Source organism: Apteryx rowi, unplaced genomic scaffold (assembly GCF_003343035.1).
Source record: "Apteryx rowi isolate R43461 unplaced genomic scaffold, aptRow1 scaffold_81, whole genome shotgun sequence".
Taxonomy (NCBI): Eukaryota; Metazoa; Chordata; class Aves; order Apterygiformes; family Apterygidae; genus Apteryx; species Apteryx rowi.
The window spans coordinates 1,262,543-1,280,676 of NW_020451105.1; the positions used below are offsets into that span (position 1 = coordinate 1,262,543).

The 18,134-nt window shown below is 35.6% G+C and overlaps 1 protein-coding gene across 6 annotated transcripts in view; it reads right to left on the bottom strand.

The window, feature by feature from the left end:
- The window catches only part of PPFIA1 (PTPRF interacting protein alpha 1), a 62,597-nt gene that overhangs the window by 15,133 nt on the left and 29,330 nt on the right, over positions 1-18,134 (bottom strand). For 5 of the 6 annotated variants that reach the window (XM_026089364.1, XM_026089366.1, XM_026089361.1 and 2 more), the window contains exons 10-19: positions 17,233-17,316; positions 16,473-16,604; positions 14,072-14,134; positions 12,728-12,807; positions 12,298-12,448; positions 11,364-11,587; positions 10,058-10,292; positions 7,673-7,824; positions 6,743-6,915; positions 2,287-2,380 (exon numbers count right to left, since the gene is read on the bottom strand). In XM_026089364.1, the coding sequence (XP_025945149.1) occupies positions 2,287-2,380; positions 6,743-6,915; positions 7,673-7,824; positions 10,058-10,292; positions 11,364-11,587; positions 12,298-12,448; positions 12,728-12,807; positions 14,072-14,134; positions 16,473-16,604; positions 17,233-17,316 (1,388 nt within the window). The remainder of the gene's footprint in view (positions 1-2,286; positions 2,381-6,742; positions 6,916-7,672; positions 7,825-10,057; positions 10,293-11,363; positions 11,588-12,297; positions 12,449-12,727; positions 12,808-14,071; positions 14,135-16,472; positions 16,605-17,232; positions 17,317-18,134) is intronic. The other variant, XM_026089365.1, reaches the window with a different exon arrangement.

Sequence of the window (18,134 nt, forward strand, 5' to 3'; positions counted from 1 at the left end):
TATGAGATGAAAACAGACTAACTCCAGACAAAGCATCAGTGGAAAGTTAATATTATATATTGATTACAGGTACGCAATCAAAAACTTTTCATGCATAAACATTTAGGAGGGTTATCTTAAATTTAGGGTTGCCTTCCTTTTTGATACAGTATTATTGAAAGTTTGCTGTGTACATGGAAAAGCACAAATAGAGCTATGGCAAACACTGTCAACAGTACAGCTCACAAAAAAGAGGAACAGAAATGCCCTGTAAGTGAACGGCCATGACTACCTGCTACTGTTGAACAACTTTAAAAACCTAAACTAAAAAACTAATTCCAACTAAATAAGGTCAAATATTTTCATTATAAAAATTCACACCATGCAAATTAAGATATAACATTGAACTAGCATTAAAAAGATACTGGATACGTTTCAGCAAAATATTTTCACAATAAATATTTCTGAATCTAATATGTCCTCTGATAATTAGACTTTTAAGATCTTTTTAGATATTGCTAAAAAATCCAAACAATTTCTCAAATTCACAACAATCCTAATAAAATAAGTATAAACTTATCCTGATTTTGCACTACCACATCAAATAGTAAATAAAAGGAAAATAAAACAATGAAGGAAAAAATGTAAAACTAAGATTAAACCGAACTCAAAGGCATACAAAAAAACCCCCAGACAAATGACACATACTGTAATTTAGCTCTACTCACAAAAACCTATTTATAGTTAAAGACACTGAATACTGCCCTCAGCCTGTTTGTGTGCATGCATGCAGAAATCAAAAAGATAAGCAAATAGAGATCAAAAAGAGAAAACAGTATAAACATTAGTAGTCGTTACAGTTTCAGATACACAGGTAATTGGTATTCTTTGTCAAGCTAGTCTCATCCTTTTCACTTAATGCACGTGTGCATGTAGCCAAGGCTGACTGTGCACGTGCAATGCACTTGCACAGTCAGCCTTGAGAATTTGTTATAACCCTTTCACAATTTACCTGCACTTTTTCTATTTATTAATGCAAGGCAATATAGATTGGTTAGTATAGAATGAAATTTGTTGGTGGTATTGAGAAAGATCTAAATTGTTCAAGAATAGGCCTACCACTGTTCAGATGTCACCAGGCTAAAGTTATTTATTCAATCAAGATATGGTATGATTTTAAAGCTTTGCAGAAAACGGAAAATACCAGATCATAACAATGTAAGATTGCCTTCACCGTTAACAGTCTGAAGACAGACAGTTGACCATTCTGTCATATAAACAAACCCACATTCCATTCGGACTTTTCAAAGCAACACACCACCAGTTTTCATCAGCAAAAGCACCAGGCTTTATTTTCATTTGCCAATAGAACTTAGATGTTGCAAGGAATCTCTTAGAGAGAGAAAATTTGCACACTTTCTTTTCAACATCCATTACTTAATCTTCCAGAAGGCAAGCAAAAAAAGCAAGACAAATGTCTGATCGCAGTCAGCTTTATCTGACACAGGAGTAATGGCAGCCAAACAGATTAAAGGAACAAAGTATATGGCCCAGGCTCTGGAAGGGAAAAATGCAAAGAATGCCTGCTCCTGCTTACACAGGTTTGAGTTTTTCTGTATTACCATTTGAACATCAAGGAAAATTAGATTTCAGCTGTTAAAATAAATGAGAAAGAATCTCAAAATCACCTTAAACAGAAGTGTTAAAAAAAAAAAAAAAAAGTGAAAACAAAGGTTGCAACTAACTTGCTAGATCCAGGATGATCCCTGTAAGAATGTTCCTTCATTTAAAAATACATATATGTATTTTGGGCATCTCTTTTTCTTATCNAAAAAAAAAAAAAAAAGTGAAAACAAAGGAACTAGCAGCTGCAACACAAAAGGGAAGAGTTTCAGAGCCACCTGTTGGGAACCAGCAAATACATCCAGAAGGATTCCCTACATCCAAAACATCTCAAGTGGCTCTTTCACGCTCTGGTGCAAATAGCAGCCAAAGACAGCTTTGGGAAAAATTCAAATGAATTAAACCCAAAGCAGGTATTAAATATAACAAATCTGGGGGGAAGGTTTGAAAAGAGTCCACTTTTATCTCCAACTTTATCACTGCATTTGAACAACACACTGTCAGTGCTGAAATTAGTTTCAAACTTGGCAAGACCTACCTATGATTAAGGTTCTGGAAAAGTGCGGGAAAAAAAAAGTCTATAGGGACTCTACTAGGCATAAATACCTGAAAAAAAAGTCAGAGGAAAAAAAAAAACACATAAATTCCTTAAAGACAGATAATTAAAAATATTAGATAACTTACTTTTTCTGCAGTTTCCTGTTTTTTTCTGCCTGACCTCCAAGTTTGCTGAGACCTAATGCATCCTGAGAGGAACTATCTGTTTCTGCCATACCAACTACAAAAAACAAACAAAACACACCAACTTCTTATCTTCAAGTTTGGCCACACAGTTACAATTCAGAAATCGCTAGTGCATTCCAAAAGAGAAATATTTAATCCTTTGTAACATTACTGATCAGAAATACACAATTTGATTTTATCAGGAAATCTCCTTCCATTTAAGTGGCATGGAAACAAAAACCAACAACAAAAAAGCTCTTTCCCTGTCACATATACTCATAAAACAGCAGTTAAACACACACAGCAGTTAAAACTTGTAAAAAGGGCCATCCTAGAGATGTGTATGTGCTGAGAATACTTTTTTCTTCACATTTATCATAATCATACTCTCTCAGTTATCATAGCCAAGTGGTGAGGCAACACTAATAGCTATTTGGATACTACATCAAAACCAAAACGTGTAAATGGAGATTCCCTCTGGAGCAGGTAGAACAATGACATTGCAGGGAGTGGTGGAGTGGGGGCAGAAAGAGGAAAAGGAATAAGAAAACTGCAAATACTCCTCTCCTAAGCAGTTTTTCGCTCATACTCTAGTCTTGATGGCAAAACCTATATGGAAGAGATGACTTTTACTAGAGATTGGCGTCAGGACACCTCCACGACATATCACATGCAAGCTTTTTAAATTGGAGAGTGATGTGATGTGAATGCTTTGCTGGCAATTCCAGGTAGTGACCCTACCAAACTCTGACTGGAATATTCATAAAGGATATTATGAAATGCATATCTGCTTTAAATAAATATGCTCTCATGTGGACTAATAGGCATAATTCATCATTAGTAAATACAATAGTCACTATATTTACAATAGTTACAAATACAATAGTCACAATAGAACTAGTGATTTGGATAACCTTGGGGTTACCTATCTCAAAGATGCCAGTTTTCTGCCTCCATTTCAAATGTGTAGCTTCATTTCATTTGGTTTGAATTATACCACTAACAAAAAAAAAATAGAAGTTATAAAACCTACAGGAAAGCTTAACACTAAGACTTCCATAGTTAAGTGTTTATAAAACTGAGTGCAGTGATGACAGAAGTCATTTAGAAGCCAAAGCTTCCAGACTCACACATCACTACATTTTCTAGCTGAACTAATACTTATCAAAAAAAGCATATAAAAATAGCAAACACTGTTATGGACTCAGGTGCTGCCTAAAATCAGCTAGAATCAGACTGAGAAAATCAGGTTTCAACTACCTTTAAGATCAATCTCATTGTTCCCAGGTCACCAATAGTTGGTGTCAGTACTAAAGTTACTGCTTTATGGAAAGAATTATACAAGAGAGAAAGGTAACCACAGCATTTACTGAGCCACCTGTGCTCATTTTAAGGGAGTTCCTTCAGATCCAAAGGAAAGACATCGCTTTTGGCATCATAATAATAAAAGTCTCTTTCCTTTCAGAGATACAGTTGAGATTTTTGCTTCATCAAGCAAGCCTTCACAGTTCAAAGGCCGCAGTGAACAATAAAAATATATTGACTAATATTGTGGCCACTCATCTACTCTCCATTAGGCTCTACTGTCTATACTGGATTCATCTTTAGTCTTGGTTTTGATTAAAAAAAAAAAAAAGCTGCAACACTAATTCCAGTGTTTGCACTTCATCTTGCTCTTTTGTAGTAAGTTGAAGAAGGGCTTAGAGTCTTCTTTATACTATTTGCTATAAGATGTTACTTGAGCTCCATGAAGACGTAATACTCAGCACTTAAAAAAAAAAAAAAAAGCTGACATGTACATTTCTTCCCAGCTGAACCTAATGCAGTTGATAATCAAGCAGAAGCAGAAAAACAATAACTTGTTCAGTATATGAAGAATATACACATTAGATACTATGCCTAAAACTAAGTCTAGAATCAAGGAAAATTCCAGGTTTAAGGATCAGAGTTTAACTTGCTAATATTGCCTATGTTATTTTCTAACGAAGCAATAATGAATAAAGAAAATTACAGAAAGTATTCCTAGGCATTATTAGCACAAAGGGCACACTGCCCCATCGTCTTCATAATAACTGATGACTACTGGTCCTAGAATTAGAACTGCAAATTCCCTATGCATTATGTGTTTTATTGGCATCTAACCTGGAAAAAATCATGCTCACTTAATGGGTGGTATTTCACTGCATGAGTCACTTCAAAGTGCCACTTTCATTGACGCATCATGTCAAGCCAAACTTGGAAAATCCCAATGACGACCTGCCATTTTAAACAGGCGTGCTTCTGAGTTTATTTATTAAGCAGTGATCAGAAAAAAACTTGTCACTAGCCATGCTTTCAATCTTGAGGAGTGGATTATTTCAATAGTGCAATGACTCGCAGTGGAAACAGCCAGTATTTATTTTGCAGCAAGTGATAAAGAATGGCATGATCCAAAGCCAGGCAGCTTACTAGCAAGAGACAGACCTCTTAGAAAATCCAAAGCGACCGACTTTGTATCTACACGCTGCATTGCCAGTTGCACTGGTTTTCACTGTCCTCCCTACAGATGAATCTACTTCAACTTTGCCAACAGCAGCTCTCCACTGACTGGATGGCACCGCTGAAGCTTGCAAGCAGCTTTTCATCACATGTCACTGTGGTGACAGCTTTATGCATTCTAGCACCCTGACAGATGCCAAAGTTGTCTTCAGACTATCTTTGGTCAAAATCTGACCTTTTGCAGCTTTTTGCTGCAATAACAAGCTGCGTCAAAACAGGCCCTTTTACTATAACGGTCCTTAAGAAATTAATACAAGAGAGATGATTTGTCACATGTTATGTTTCATCTTGTTACAACACATATATGCTAGTGGAAAGCCATCTGGTATTGCCTTTCAGCAGTACCTGCGGTGCAACCCTGAGGTAAAAGTGTTTTGTTTTAAAGTCTGCCTGGGATACATTTGCCTTACCCAAATGGTGTACAGCAAAGAATTTAGTATAAGGGACAGTTAGTATATAGTAAATGCACAAACTAATTTACATTATCTGTGATGGTAAATGATTTCTGACCGTAGTTTTTCAAGTTCAATTCTCAAATAACATTTGACAGTTCTTCACCAGCATTCTCATCTGCTAAGTAACTCACTCATCTGCCTTGTTTATGTTGTCTTGGAAATATTATTCCTTGTTTATGGGATGTGCTCATTACTAGTGGTACTTGTTAGGAACCAAAAGTCACTACAATCAAAATGGATGCGACAGCACTTTCACCCTAGTATTTTTGCGCTGATTTATATTAATACTTGAAAACTGGGTCCTGCTAGCAAGGTCACATCTGAGCTCCAGAATATGTAACAAATGTCTTCAAGTGTGCAACTTCTGTTATTAATATACTAATAGCTTCCATAAATACAGCCACCTGGCTACTTGAGGTATTAAATTGCTTTGAAAGCATCAACTAACCAAAGTTGGCCTATATTAGAATGCAGACGGTTGCAAACCAACCTAAGTAGGATCAAATTTTTTTCATTATTATTTTAAAAAGGCTTGGAAGCTTGATCTAGCTTTCCTGTTAAAAGAAATACCATTTTTAATTTTAGAAATTCCACCATATTAGTTGTGCTGCTAGCTTTATACACCATTTTGCTGTGGCAAGCATTACAAAAAATTCTATTTGTCCTTTCAATTGTTATATTCCATTTCAAAACAAATTTCCATACTTTCAAAATCTATCCCTTTCTTATGATTACAACTCAACACTAGCTTTCTTCTGTTCATTACTGCTAACTGTTGGCCAAGAGTCACACATTCATGCAAGACTTGTTGCAATTCAACATTTCCTGAAAGGCCCCAGGTCACTTGCAGGCATAAAGGTGGGCAGGAACTATCTCCTGCAATACTAGACTAGTAATAAAAGCAGCAGATAGGACTTAGCTTTCTCTTCCTGACTCAGCTCTAGGAAGTAAACTATGACTTTCAGTCTCCATTATGTTGATTGATCAGTGTAATGAACTCCGTAACATATTGCATCCTGATTATGAAAATCAGAGATGAGTGAACTACTAAGTACTGATATGCAAGAAAACAAATTTGGCGCTCAGCCTTTTTCCTGATGGACCCATGTGCCTGCTTACTGAATCGTCTCAGCTTTGACACTCCGGCAGCAAAGTACTTTCTATACTAGGCAGGGATGGCAATGAGACCAACACAATCCAACTTCATCTTCCTGATGAAGGCATTAAGAAGGGTCTAGTAAATGGCAAAGTAAAAGACAGAAAAAACTGGCAAGCTGAGCTTGCGCACTACTGGAAAATTCAGTGTCACTAGTTTGGAAAAATGCTGCACATCAGCATCAAAATAATCAGTCACAAACACACACATGGAGACATACATCCTAAAAATCACTTTCTAATATGCTGATAAAGATAAGCAAACCAACCTTGTCCTAATGTGTCTTTGCTGGTTTGTCCAGGTCGTCCCTTTTCTTTCTTGCCAAACAAGCGACCAATAGAGGATTTGATCCCCTTCTTTTTGGGGGCTTTATGAAGGGAATCTTGGCTACTATTGCTGCTACTAGGATTACTTGCTTGCCCATCTTGTGAGCCTGTTGAACTTTACAAAAAGAAGAGTCATAAAGGAACACGTGCACAGTAACATAGCAAAAGACAACTTCTGTTTTTTGTGCAAAGTAATGAAAACTCAAACTCACTAATGACATCTACTTTCAGTTTTTAACGAGTCTCATGGAAAGAAAGGGATCTACTCAAATATGTCATTACATAGAATAAATAGTGGAAACTAAATCATGCAATAAAAAAGGGATAGAATACATACTACAACAAGGACCTGCAAGTCACTCTTGCTTTTTAAAAGTAATATGAATTAAAGTACTTAAAGTACAAATCAGAAAAGCCAATGTTGACAACCTATATTCCTTACAAATTAAGAGACAGCTGAAGTTTAAAATTCTTAAGTAGAATCCGTCCCAGTTACTAACTCTGAAAAGGGCATCCGCCAATTAAAAATGATGATAATTTTGTAACTTTTTTCTACATTTATAGCTTAAATTCAAACTTATGAAAGGAAACTGGAATTTTGTCTCTTTCATTTTTAAAATACAAAGTAAATTTCACGCAGAATTCTGGTACCAGAAGAATTCACATAAAGCCACTTTCAACCACAAACAAAATCTGTGCTGTTTATGCAACATACTCATTTATGTGTTCACACTTTTCACTTTTGAGACACATTTTAATATCTCTGTTAAAACTCCTTTAAGCTCAATAGCTTTGCTGCCAAAGTATTTCAGTCTGATAACCCGAAATACCAATTAAGTTACTCGTAGGTATGACTCTTCACAGCTACTTACTTTCTTATATCCCTGATATCTTCATGGCTCACTGTGTGCAAAGCACCTTTTTGGACTCTGTCCAAATGCAAAGATCGAGGTGAGGATGGTGGTGATGTCTCACATTTTATTGTAGTTTTATCATCTCGTACCTCTTCTCTAGAAGCTGGAGACTAATGGAAAATGAATGAAAACTTGAGAATTTAGTTGGAATATGCTACAACATGAATCTAGTATCAATACTACACAAAAGATTAAAAGGAAAATCTACCATTTCAGTGTTAAAGGCTTCTTCTTTCCCTTATTATTCTGGAGCTGCATATTTTACCCTTGAATTCTTTCTAAGTTTCCTGTTACCCCTATTGAAAAACTACTAAATTTCACTCTTAGCTAATAAAACGAGCAAGCAGCAGTTGTCCTTTACTCATACATAGGGCTAAGAACTAAAGTAATTCCATCAGCTCTGTAAAGTCTCTTCTGTTAAACATTAAATGCTTTATATTCTTAATATCAAACAGCATATAATCTTGCTCTATTATAGGGCTACCCTGCAAACACTTTCTCTTATTTTCTTGTTTTCCATTTATGACCTAGTGGGCAAGGAAGGAAAAGAGGCATGCCAGTAAATAAGCTGAAGATTTTTACCTTTCTACGGTGTTTCCTTAAATCACTAGGCTGATAGATGCATGCAAAGAAAAGAAATTTAGAAGAGCCGTATTTATTGTAAACTATAGCACAAATTTAAGTCACTAGCGCAGACAAAATATATTCAGGACACTAACAGCAACAGCTATGGCACAGAAAAAGATGCACTGTACGAAGTACTCTTCAAATGACAAAATATTTAAATGTATCGCTGAAGAGGAAAAAAAATATATATATATATTTATATATGCATTATCTTCAGCAAGAAAACCAGTAAAGTACACATGGAAGCAAGGTGTTGCTTTTCAAAAGCAATATTTCTAGTTCTGTGTTAAGGACTCCTCTTGAACTATATAACAAACAGTAGCCATTGCAGGCAAGTTTAGTATGTTGTCTGCATTAGAGTCACCTCTCACACCTTAGTCATTTTTGCAGTTGTCTCCTACATAGCATAAAAAGTAGCTATACTGTAGTAACTCAAAAACAGAGTGTCAGCAATAGTTCACTTCCATACAGTAAGAGTTTTCTATTGTGCTTGACCTTGGATATATGACTAGAGCTAGTATAATGATTTTATTTAATGTAGGAAAGGCCAAATGATTCCTTCCTATGGTTAAAAAGAAGGAAAAATAGGCCTTTCAGTATACATATATATTCATTTTGGAAAGTTTGCAAAATAAGTAGAAATGCTTGCTTTTAAATACTCTTATAAGACCGAAATGGGCCCAGTCAGTATTTTACAGTACATCTGCAATATTAGTGTTTGACAACATTCCTTGTCTATCTACTGAGATAGTATAGGCATGATGCAAGTGCAGTAATCCAAGACAATAAGGTGTGGTAAGACAGACATTACATGTACAACTATAAGTTTGGTTTTTAAATGCATATGCAAGTCTGGAGACAAAAAATGTATATAGGGCTATGTTAGAGGAGAAGCTTTCCCTAGAAAGTGCTTGCAAATACCTGTATCTAACATGCTCCTCAGCAGAAAAGTATTCCAATATGAGAAACCGCTAGGTTTGCTTAACACTCGAGTAAAAACAAAAATAGCCAGAAACTTGTATCTTGTTTTTACAAATAGATTTACACACATAAAACATCTCCTAGAAGGATTAATTTTTCTAAGCAGTTATATGAATGTCAGAGAATGGATACATCTTTCTCTACTCACTGAACTGCTAGCCTGAGCTACTATTTGGTCAAATACTAAGTCTAACAGATACTCTACCTAAAAGTCTCAACAGGCTAAAACAAGACACTAGCATTCATTTCTATTAAAAAGAACTGTGATATAAACCACTTTATCTTCAAGACTAATGCAAGACAGTAAGATAGGCAAATCACTTCTTAGCTGAATATTCAGTGGAACAGTGGACTGCTAAAAATAAATTCTATACAAATGTGTTTTATTGATGTTTAAAACAGAGGGAGCAACTAGCTGCTGTACCAGGGCTTGGGAAGAAAATAGTTCTTCTAGAAAGAGGAAGTAGAAGAGCGCAAGAATGGAACAACAGAAGGAATACCTAGGCATGAGATGCTGACCACATAACTGGGTTTTGATTTTTTTTTTTTTTTAAATGATTATGACTCTAGCTTACACTTTTTAGAGAAGGTGAAAGAAAGCAGTAGAGAAACCTAGAGAGACTAAAAATACAGCTGAATAAGAAGGGAAGGAAGGAAAAAATTCAAATTAAACCTCCACTCTCCTAAAGAAAAGGAACACCATCTTCTCGAAAATTAAAATTAATGGATACTTACTAGTGTCATGATACCTAATCTGTCCACTTCCCGAGCTGGACTACGTGGGATCCGCCTTGGGGTGGAGCGGCCACTGCCAGGAGGGGAAGACCCAGCAAGGGAACCAGCTGCATATGAAGGAGGAATGGAGCTCATTGACCGAAAACGACCATGGGTGTCCAAGCTTCCACTACCTACTCTGCTTTCAATCTCCTCTGCCCGTTGTTCTGTATTTTCCTTTTCTTCTTGTATAAGTCTAAAAGGAAATTCCAAAGGAACATGACAGTCAAACACCACAAAGAGGATGACCCAGGCATAATTAAAAAAAAACAGACAAACAAAAAAACCAAACCACACCTACACAATACTTAGAAGGCAAAACAGCCACACTGAATCTTCTAATCCAATCAAGCAAAAAAGGTAGCAAATACAACTGCTATTACCAACACACAGGGGTTTCTGTCAAACTAGTAATACATAATCCCTTCCACAAATGGGACTGAGGCTTTTAAAAGAGGAAAACAAAACATATTTTGTTAAGCAAAGAACCTGAAAAGCATATTTAGGCATATGGCAACTAGTTAAGGAGGGAAGTTTAGGTACAGAAGGCTATTCTATTATCAAGTACAGCAACATATTAAGTTTGAACTAAAAATACCTGGACAACAGACAAAGAGAAGGCTAGACTTACAACTGAAGAGCTACTGTCGTAATATATGTACTTCCACACACCTTGTTTCCCCTGCAACATAAGTGTCCCTTTCACAACGATTTTGTAAGGTTCATTTGGAAGGTGCTTTGTGAATCATTAATGAAAGTATTCTTCTATAAAAATTTATGTCATATGACAAACATTTTATCATTAAATTAAAGCCTCTATTTCAGCCACAAAAAGAAGAAAGGGAAGTCTTTCCAGAAGTATTCCATACATCTCAGCACTTCAAACTCTTATGAGACAGAAGATACTTTGTTCCAAGAAACTTGGGCAGCACATTATAAAACCAGGAACAGTATGATCAGGTATGATCAGTAGTGCAGCCAGGCATAAGGAGCTATGATTTAGCACATGCCTATTAAGTGTATACTAGTATCTTGTACTTTCATGTAACAGCTGTATCCACCACTACTACCTGCTTTTTAACTTCCCCCCCACCCATGTACATTTAAAAGCACTTTTCAAGTTGTCAGATACTATAAATTTCTATTCCTCCCCCCCACCCAAGGAAACTGAAAGGACAAAGAGATTTGCTTGTAACCACACAGAAAAGTGGGAAATTACTTTTGATTTCCAGTGTCACAGAAAATCATAACAGCAGATAAACCATACCTAATCTCTTTGTTGATTGCATCCAACTGTTCCTGAAGCATCATGGCCAAAGTTTGAGCATCAGCCTGACCACTTGGTGACAGCAGATCAACTGAACTGAATATTGTCTCCCTATCATCCTCACCATCAGACACATCAACATCACTTTCAAATGCTTGTGCCACGTTTGCCAATACACTTGCTTGCTGGGCTCGCTCCCAGTCTTGCTCGTTCAGAGTCTGAACCTGTTAAGAGAATTGAAAATAAAATCCAAGCTCAAATGGGAAGAACACAGCATTTTTACTGTTTTTCAAAATGTTAAAAATATTTTTTTTAAAAGCCCACTTACATGCTGAATGTATCCATCAAGACAGCAATATTTAGAGAAATGTAAAAACAAAAGCTATAATGTAGAAAACTTTGCATTTTACAGTTAAGTGAAATTTAAAAATGGACAATGCCAGTGAATAAATGATAACATCACATATCTTGGCCGTATACACTCTAAGTTACTGTAGAATTTTGCTAACAAATCCAATGAAAATTTTGGAATCAACTTTATGTAATGAGAACTTACACGTCCTGAAAGAGACTCTGAAATTGCTTGCAAAACAATAACATGTTAGATTAGTGAATGCAAGTTCAAATCTGAAAATGTACACAAAGAATAGGACTGTTTCAGATTATATTTTACAGGCCTTTCATACTTAAAACAAATAGGACCTCAAAATCCCAACTTTACAATTATTTGATGACAATTAAAATGACTAGTAGCTGTTAGTTAGTTAGTGAAACAGGACATAAGCAAATCTTAAAAATATATTTTGATATATAAAATCTAGCAGTTTTGTTGCTGTGTACTTGTATTCCACAAATTCTTCTTGCAACAGATTAGGTTAATCCATTTTGCTTCAAAAGTTTTTGTTGCTGTTATTTTGTTTTACTATTCGATTACCTTTGAAGGTTCATCTCTGAGAGCTGCCAAACGCCCTTTCTGGGGACGCCTTAACACTGATGAGGTGCCATAGGAGTCTGTATGACTGTCAGCCACAGATGAAGATGTCATAGGGTATCTGAAATCAGGTATACTACCCAAATGTGGTCGGCTAAAATATGAAGGAACACTTTATCCTTAGGGATGGGGGAAAGGGGAAGGAAAAAAACAAACACCAAGAAACCAAAAAAAACATCCAAACTATTCCTATTGTCCTACCAGTTCTGACTTTTTTTTTAAAAAGCACTATAACAACTGCTTTATGTGCTCTGTAATAAATGTGTTTTATGGCTACAGCTAGTAAAAATATGTATAACAGAGAAACAATTATGTTTAGCAAAGTGTCTTCAAAGCAAATAGAAAAAACTGTATTGCTATTAAGTACTGGTACCTATGATGAAGCGATGCGGCTCTGAGTCTCACTTGGTCATTTTCAGCCTTTAATGCTTCAACATTTAACATAAGTTGATCCTGTAAAAAATATATAAAAATTGTCTTAAAAAAAAAAAAATCAGTGTCAAATATTTTAAACTATTATTTAGTCCTTTAATCTCATTTCTATAAAACTCGGAACTAACCAATTTTAAATACTACCCTTCAACAATGTATAACCTAAAAATGATTTTTGCTACACACTACAGCACCATCACAGAAAGGCATCCAAAGAAAATTCTATCCTCTCTCTACACCATGAATCTAGGTAATGACATATACCAGAACTACTGAACAAAATTCACACCTTACTTACTACAATTAAGTGAGTATATTTAATAAGAAACAAGATTTTTCAAGCTTTGTGCACAACAGGTCCTAAATACATCCACTTTTAACTTGAACATTCTGATGTGTTCTAGAGACTTGGAATTTAACAACAAAACAATTCAATGAATAAGAAAACAACTTCAATGAAAGACTAAGAAAAATGGCTGATGGTGAATGTCCGTGACTCAGGTGAGAACTGCTTGGCTACACATACAAAAATTCAAAGCACATCCTACAATATATTCTGAAAGCGTTCTTCATTTTATTACAGAAACACAGCCTCTACAGTTTGGCCTAGCTACTTACTAGAATGATTTGGGGAGCTGCAGTACACCTGTGATTTAATAAGCAATAACGAGTATTATTTCAGAACAGATGGTGGGACCAAAAATTTTATTGCAAAGAAATGAAAGGCCCCACTACTATCATTCATGAAGTGAACCGATCAGTTATCAGGGCAAGAAAACTGCCAGACAAACTCTATTGTAAAGACCAGCAAAGTTTAATAAATATTTCTCTCCCTACACCTATTTCTTAAAACCTTAAAATTTTAAAACACAAGCATTTCATGACACCCACTGTTTTAAAAAAATATACTTATGGGAAAATACCTGCCATTAAAAACATTTCATTTTTCTTTTCACAGGTCAAGGTTATACGTGCAACAGTATAAAAATTTATATATAAACTTCAAACTTTGGTAAGTTACCAGTACACCCAGCTGCTTCATATATTCAGAAGTACGGTAACTAAGCTTTTGAGTAAAAAACTGTACATTATCTATAACAGCATCAAAAAATGAGAGGCACTCAATACTGTAAATAAGCAATAATACCAAGAATTTACTAAAAATAAACTTTTTTTAAACAAACTATGCAATGTAAATTTTTATGGGGCACCTCAAATGTGTTCCTGCTATGTTGCAATAGGGCAATTATTTTCCAATATAGTAATACAGTAATGTACACTATACCTTTTCATGTTGAAGTTCCTCTATTTGTTTTTTTGCATTTTCAATTTCTCGAAGAAGAGAATTCTAAAACAAAATGTATCACAAATTACATTACTCAAAGCTTACAACTCTTATCTTAACCATAAGCAGGGTGAGCAYCAAGAAATTTCAGTCACGCCATGCATATGTATCTTAAGTCACAGACAACTTGCTTATTGTGCTTACAGCCATTTCTCTGATTATAGCTCAAGGTTTATCCTTTCAGGTCTACAGCCCTTTAGCCTGTTATTCTCCTTTTGACAAAATTCAGTAAACGAGGGATAATTAAGATACAGCTAAAGTAATTCAAATGCATTCACTGAGTGATTACTGAGACATTATTGTCTAATACTATGTTTTTCCATTACTTTGATTTGCCTGAACTATAACGATACAATAATATCTCAGATGTACAGTACCTCCAAAATCCGACTTAGTGGTCTTCAGAACTGAGTTCTTTTATCTATCAAGATGTCACAGTGATTCCAGCAAATGTATTTACAAATGCTACAATCTCTTTGTTCAAAGCGTTCCCAAACTCTAAGACTAAGAATCATGGGAGAGCTAAGAATCATACGACAGCTACAATGATCAAACAAATTTCAAATACTGAATTTGATTGTAGTGCTATAAAACAAAAATTAGAGATTCCCCTTCTAATAGGAAATTTATAAGCAGATCATTTTCTTTTTGCTCTCCATTGTTGCCAAAAAGTGCCGTTAAACATATTTCCTGGGGGTAATACCACTATTTGCACCTTAAAACTGTAATAAAACTTCATATGCCAACAAACAAGTCATTCTAGGAGAAGAACACAAGTGATCAGAAGAAAAAGTCTTAAAAAGTCTTATAATTTTACATGTATATTTATTCCCAACTTATCATAAAAATATGAGCTGGTAGCCATAGCAGGATACTTACAGCAAAGGATCACTAAAATCTCCTCATTATATTCACGAATGTAAATCCATACATAGGGTTAGGGTTAACCATAGCCCCCTCCCCCCCAACCATTCCCCCAACATTGTCATAAAAAAAGAAAATGCAGTCAGCAGCTTATCTGAAATTGATTTTATAAAGATTGTTAGATCAACCTTGTTGATGTTATAATAAGGCCCATAACAAAAACTTCAGAAACATTAGGGGCAGTTGGTGCTCTTGGAAATAGCAATATTATTTAAAAATCACAAGCCAAAAGCTTGCAGGTTTAGATGCCAGATGACAGGCACCTAAATCATTAACTCAAAGGACAAGAATCAGTAGGACTCACATTTGTCATGCACTACCTGATTTTTCCTCACTTCCTATAGCACAAAAGCAAGGAAAAGAAAGAACCAAATCTTGTAATGGTCTGAGGTGAGGACAGCCCTAGAATTCTGGAAAGACATGTCAGATACCTGACTGATGGTTTAGGGAAGAGAACTGAGTTGACATGAATCCAAGAGAAAGTAAACATCTGTTAAAGCCCGGATGCATCACTAAGTATTGCAATTGCCCGTAATTTGTTTCCATGACCTTAAAACAAAAGCCATGCAAGCTTTTACTAAACCATTTCCCCAGATCATTTCAGCCTGCTATACAAGAAATTAAGTATTTTTTTTTAAACCAAGAAAAAGCAACTCAAAGTCAACAAAATGCTATTATGATATGTACTGCTTGCTTTGATGCAGAATAAGGGAATCAAAGATAGGCAAATGCATCTTCTGGAAGAAAAATCCATGATGATCTAGATGCAAAATTGAAAGGAAAAAAAAAAGCTATATACACGTAAGACAGAAGAGGGACAGAAGAGGGACAGAAGAGGGACAGAAGAGGGACAGAAGAGGGACAGAAGAGGGACAGAAGAGGGACAGAACTATTACAGGGGAAGGATCCAAGATGTGCATTGATGATCAAGGGAGTAGTCTCTTTATATTCATATAACCTGCCTCAGAACAATCTACATGGGAGGAAAAGACAAGATACTTTCAACTTGCAAGAAACCCAGGATGACTCTGTGTAACTACTATAGACAAGAAGGAGTGGGAAACAAGAACTGTACTGAAAAGGTCAAAGTTCTAGTCCTAATACTACAGACCTGTCTTACACTGGATGAGCCTACTTATGCAGTTTGCACCAATCAACTAAGAAAAGATAAAGCTTCTTAAAAGATGTCTTCTCAACACTGAAGAACCTGAAGAATCCAGGGGCAACCTCAAAAAAAGGAATTTTAAGAACGTTTTTTCAAAATTCACATTAGAAATTTCCCTTTACAGAAACTATTCTATTAATAGAAATTTAGTATTTATTTACTACCATACACAGACATTGCAAAAATACAAAAGTTACTATGGAATGCTGAACATCTAATTAATGAATATGCTGGAATGTGACTTAAGGTTACCTTATCTTCCAAGGCAGCCATCCTTTCCTTGAGATGAAGCTGGAGCCTTTCATTGGATTCAGAGAGAAGCTTATCAACAGTTTCTGACAAGCGTTTATTATGCTCTTCATTCATCTTCTCTCTCTGTCTAGCCTAAGATACATAAGGAAACTTGAAAGGTTTATAAAAAGGCTACTGAAATAACTTACAATTTACAATGTCTATAAAATGATTTCCAGGTTGTGAAAACAAAAAGCTTTCTTTAATCGAAATTTATTTTCTTTAGAGGAACCATTTTGCCTAAAGGATAAAAAACACTGCACATACTTTCATGAGTCTATAAGGGAGTATAAGGGACTCTAAGACTTTAATAATTGACGAGTTCCAAGATCAGAAGCCTCAAAGTCTAAGCTTATGCTTCATGACCAAGCACATCTCAGAATCAATTCTACTGTTAAAACCTATGAACCAATTTTTGCATGGTCAGTTAACTCAGCAAGCTCCGCCCCCCCCCCCCCAATCAGAAAGTGTGACTAGTAATTAGGTATTTCCAAACTTATTTCAAATTTTGGTTGCCAATTCACAGATTATTCTTGAGATTTAAGGTTGGCTGTGACAGAGGCTCAAATCTCCCAATTAGCAATCTCCCAACTACCAGTGAACCTAAACTCTGGCTTTATTTTAAAGACATAAAAACAGCTTTGTTGAATGGTGTACAGCCATGGAGGGGATCATATCCTTTCTTTAAGCTTTGTTTTTGTGACAAAAATATGTACAGTACCCTTTGCAGTTCTTGATTCTTTTCTTCTAGCTGGGCTTCCATCTGTCTGAGCCGTTCTTCTATATTGCCATGTCTCTCCTCAGCCTATCAATTTGAAAGCAAAACTAGAACTTATTATTATTTTTTTTTTATAAAAGGTTTCAAAAGCATAACAAAAAGTTGATGTACCATAAGGTATCTAACATGCTTTGCGCAAACTGCCATTTACAGTAACACACAGTGCAAAACAGATGCCCTTCTATCATTGAAAGAACCTACTGAGAGTTCATGTTAAGTAATGAAACAATCCTCTCACTACTCTGTACTGTGAAACAACTATTATTTGCAAATGAGTTTGCAACAGCAAAAGTTCATTCAAACCCGCAGCAGTATCAAAAACCACAAAATCAAAACTAAATGCATATTCAGCTTTTCCTCACTGGCCTAGACACTATCACCCTTTGTTAGTAATCACGACAAAGCAGAAAGCAGCAAGCAGAAACAAGGACTAATATACAAATTCTACCTTCCTAAGCTTGGCGGTAAGCTCCAATACTTTAGCATCTTTAGCAGCAGAGTTCCCAGGAGACAAAAGGTCAGACTACAGAGCCAGTAAGGGACAGGAAAGATAACAGGGAAAGAAATGAAACTATGACTTAAATAAAAAAAGAAAGACACCCCACACTTGAAAAGGTTCATTTGTGGTTACTATGTATTATTTTTTCCAGACTTCATTATTTCATTTGCGCCTTCCAGAAAATCTTAAAATTAATGACTACCATTACTTCTCTCTCCCCACATGCACATATTCCCCACTTGGTTAACAGAGGAAGAAAGACCACCTTCCCCTTCAGAAACAGTTATTGTTTTAGAAGACTTTATGCCTAGTATTGAATGAAATTTAATAAAAAGTAACAAAGCAG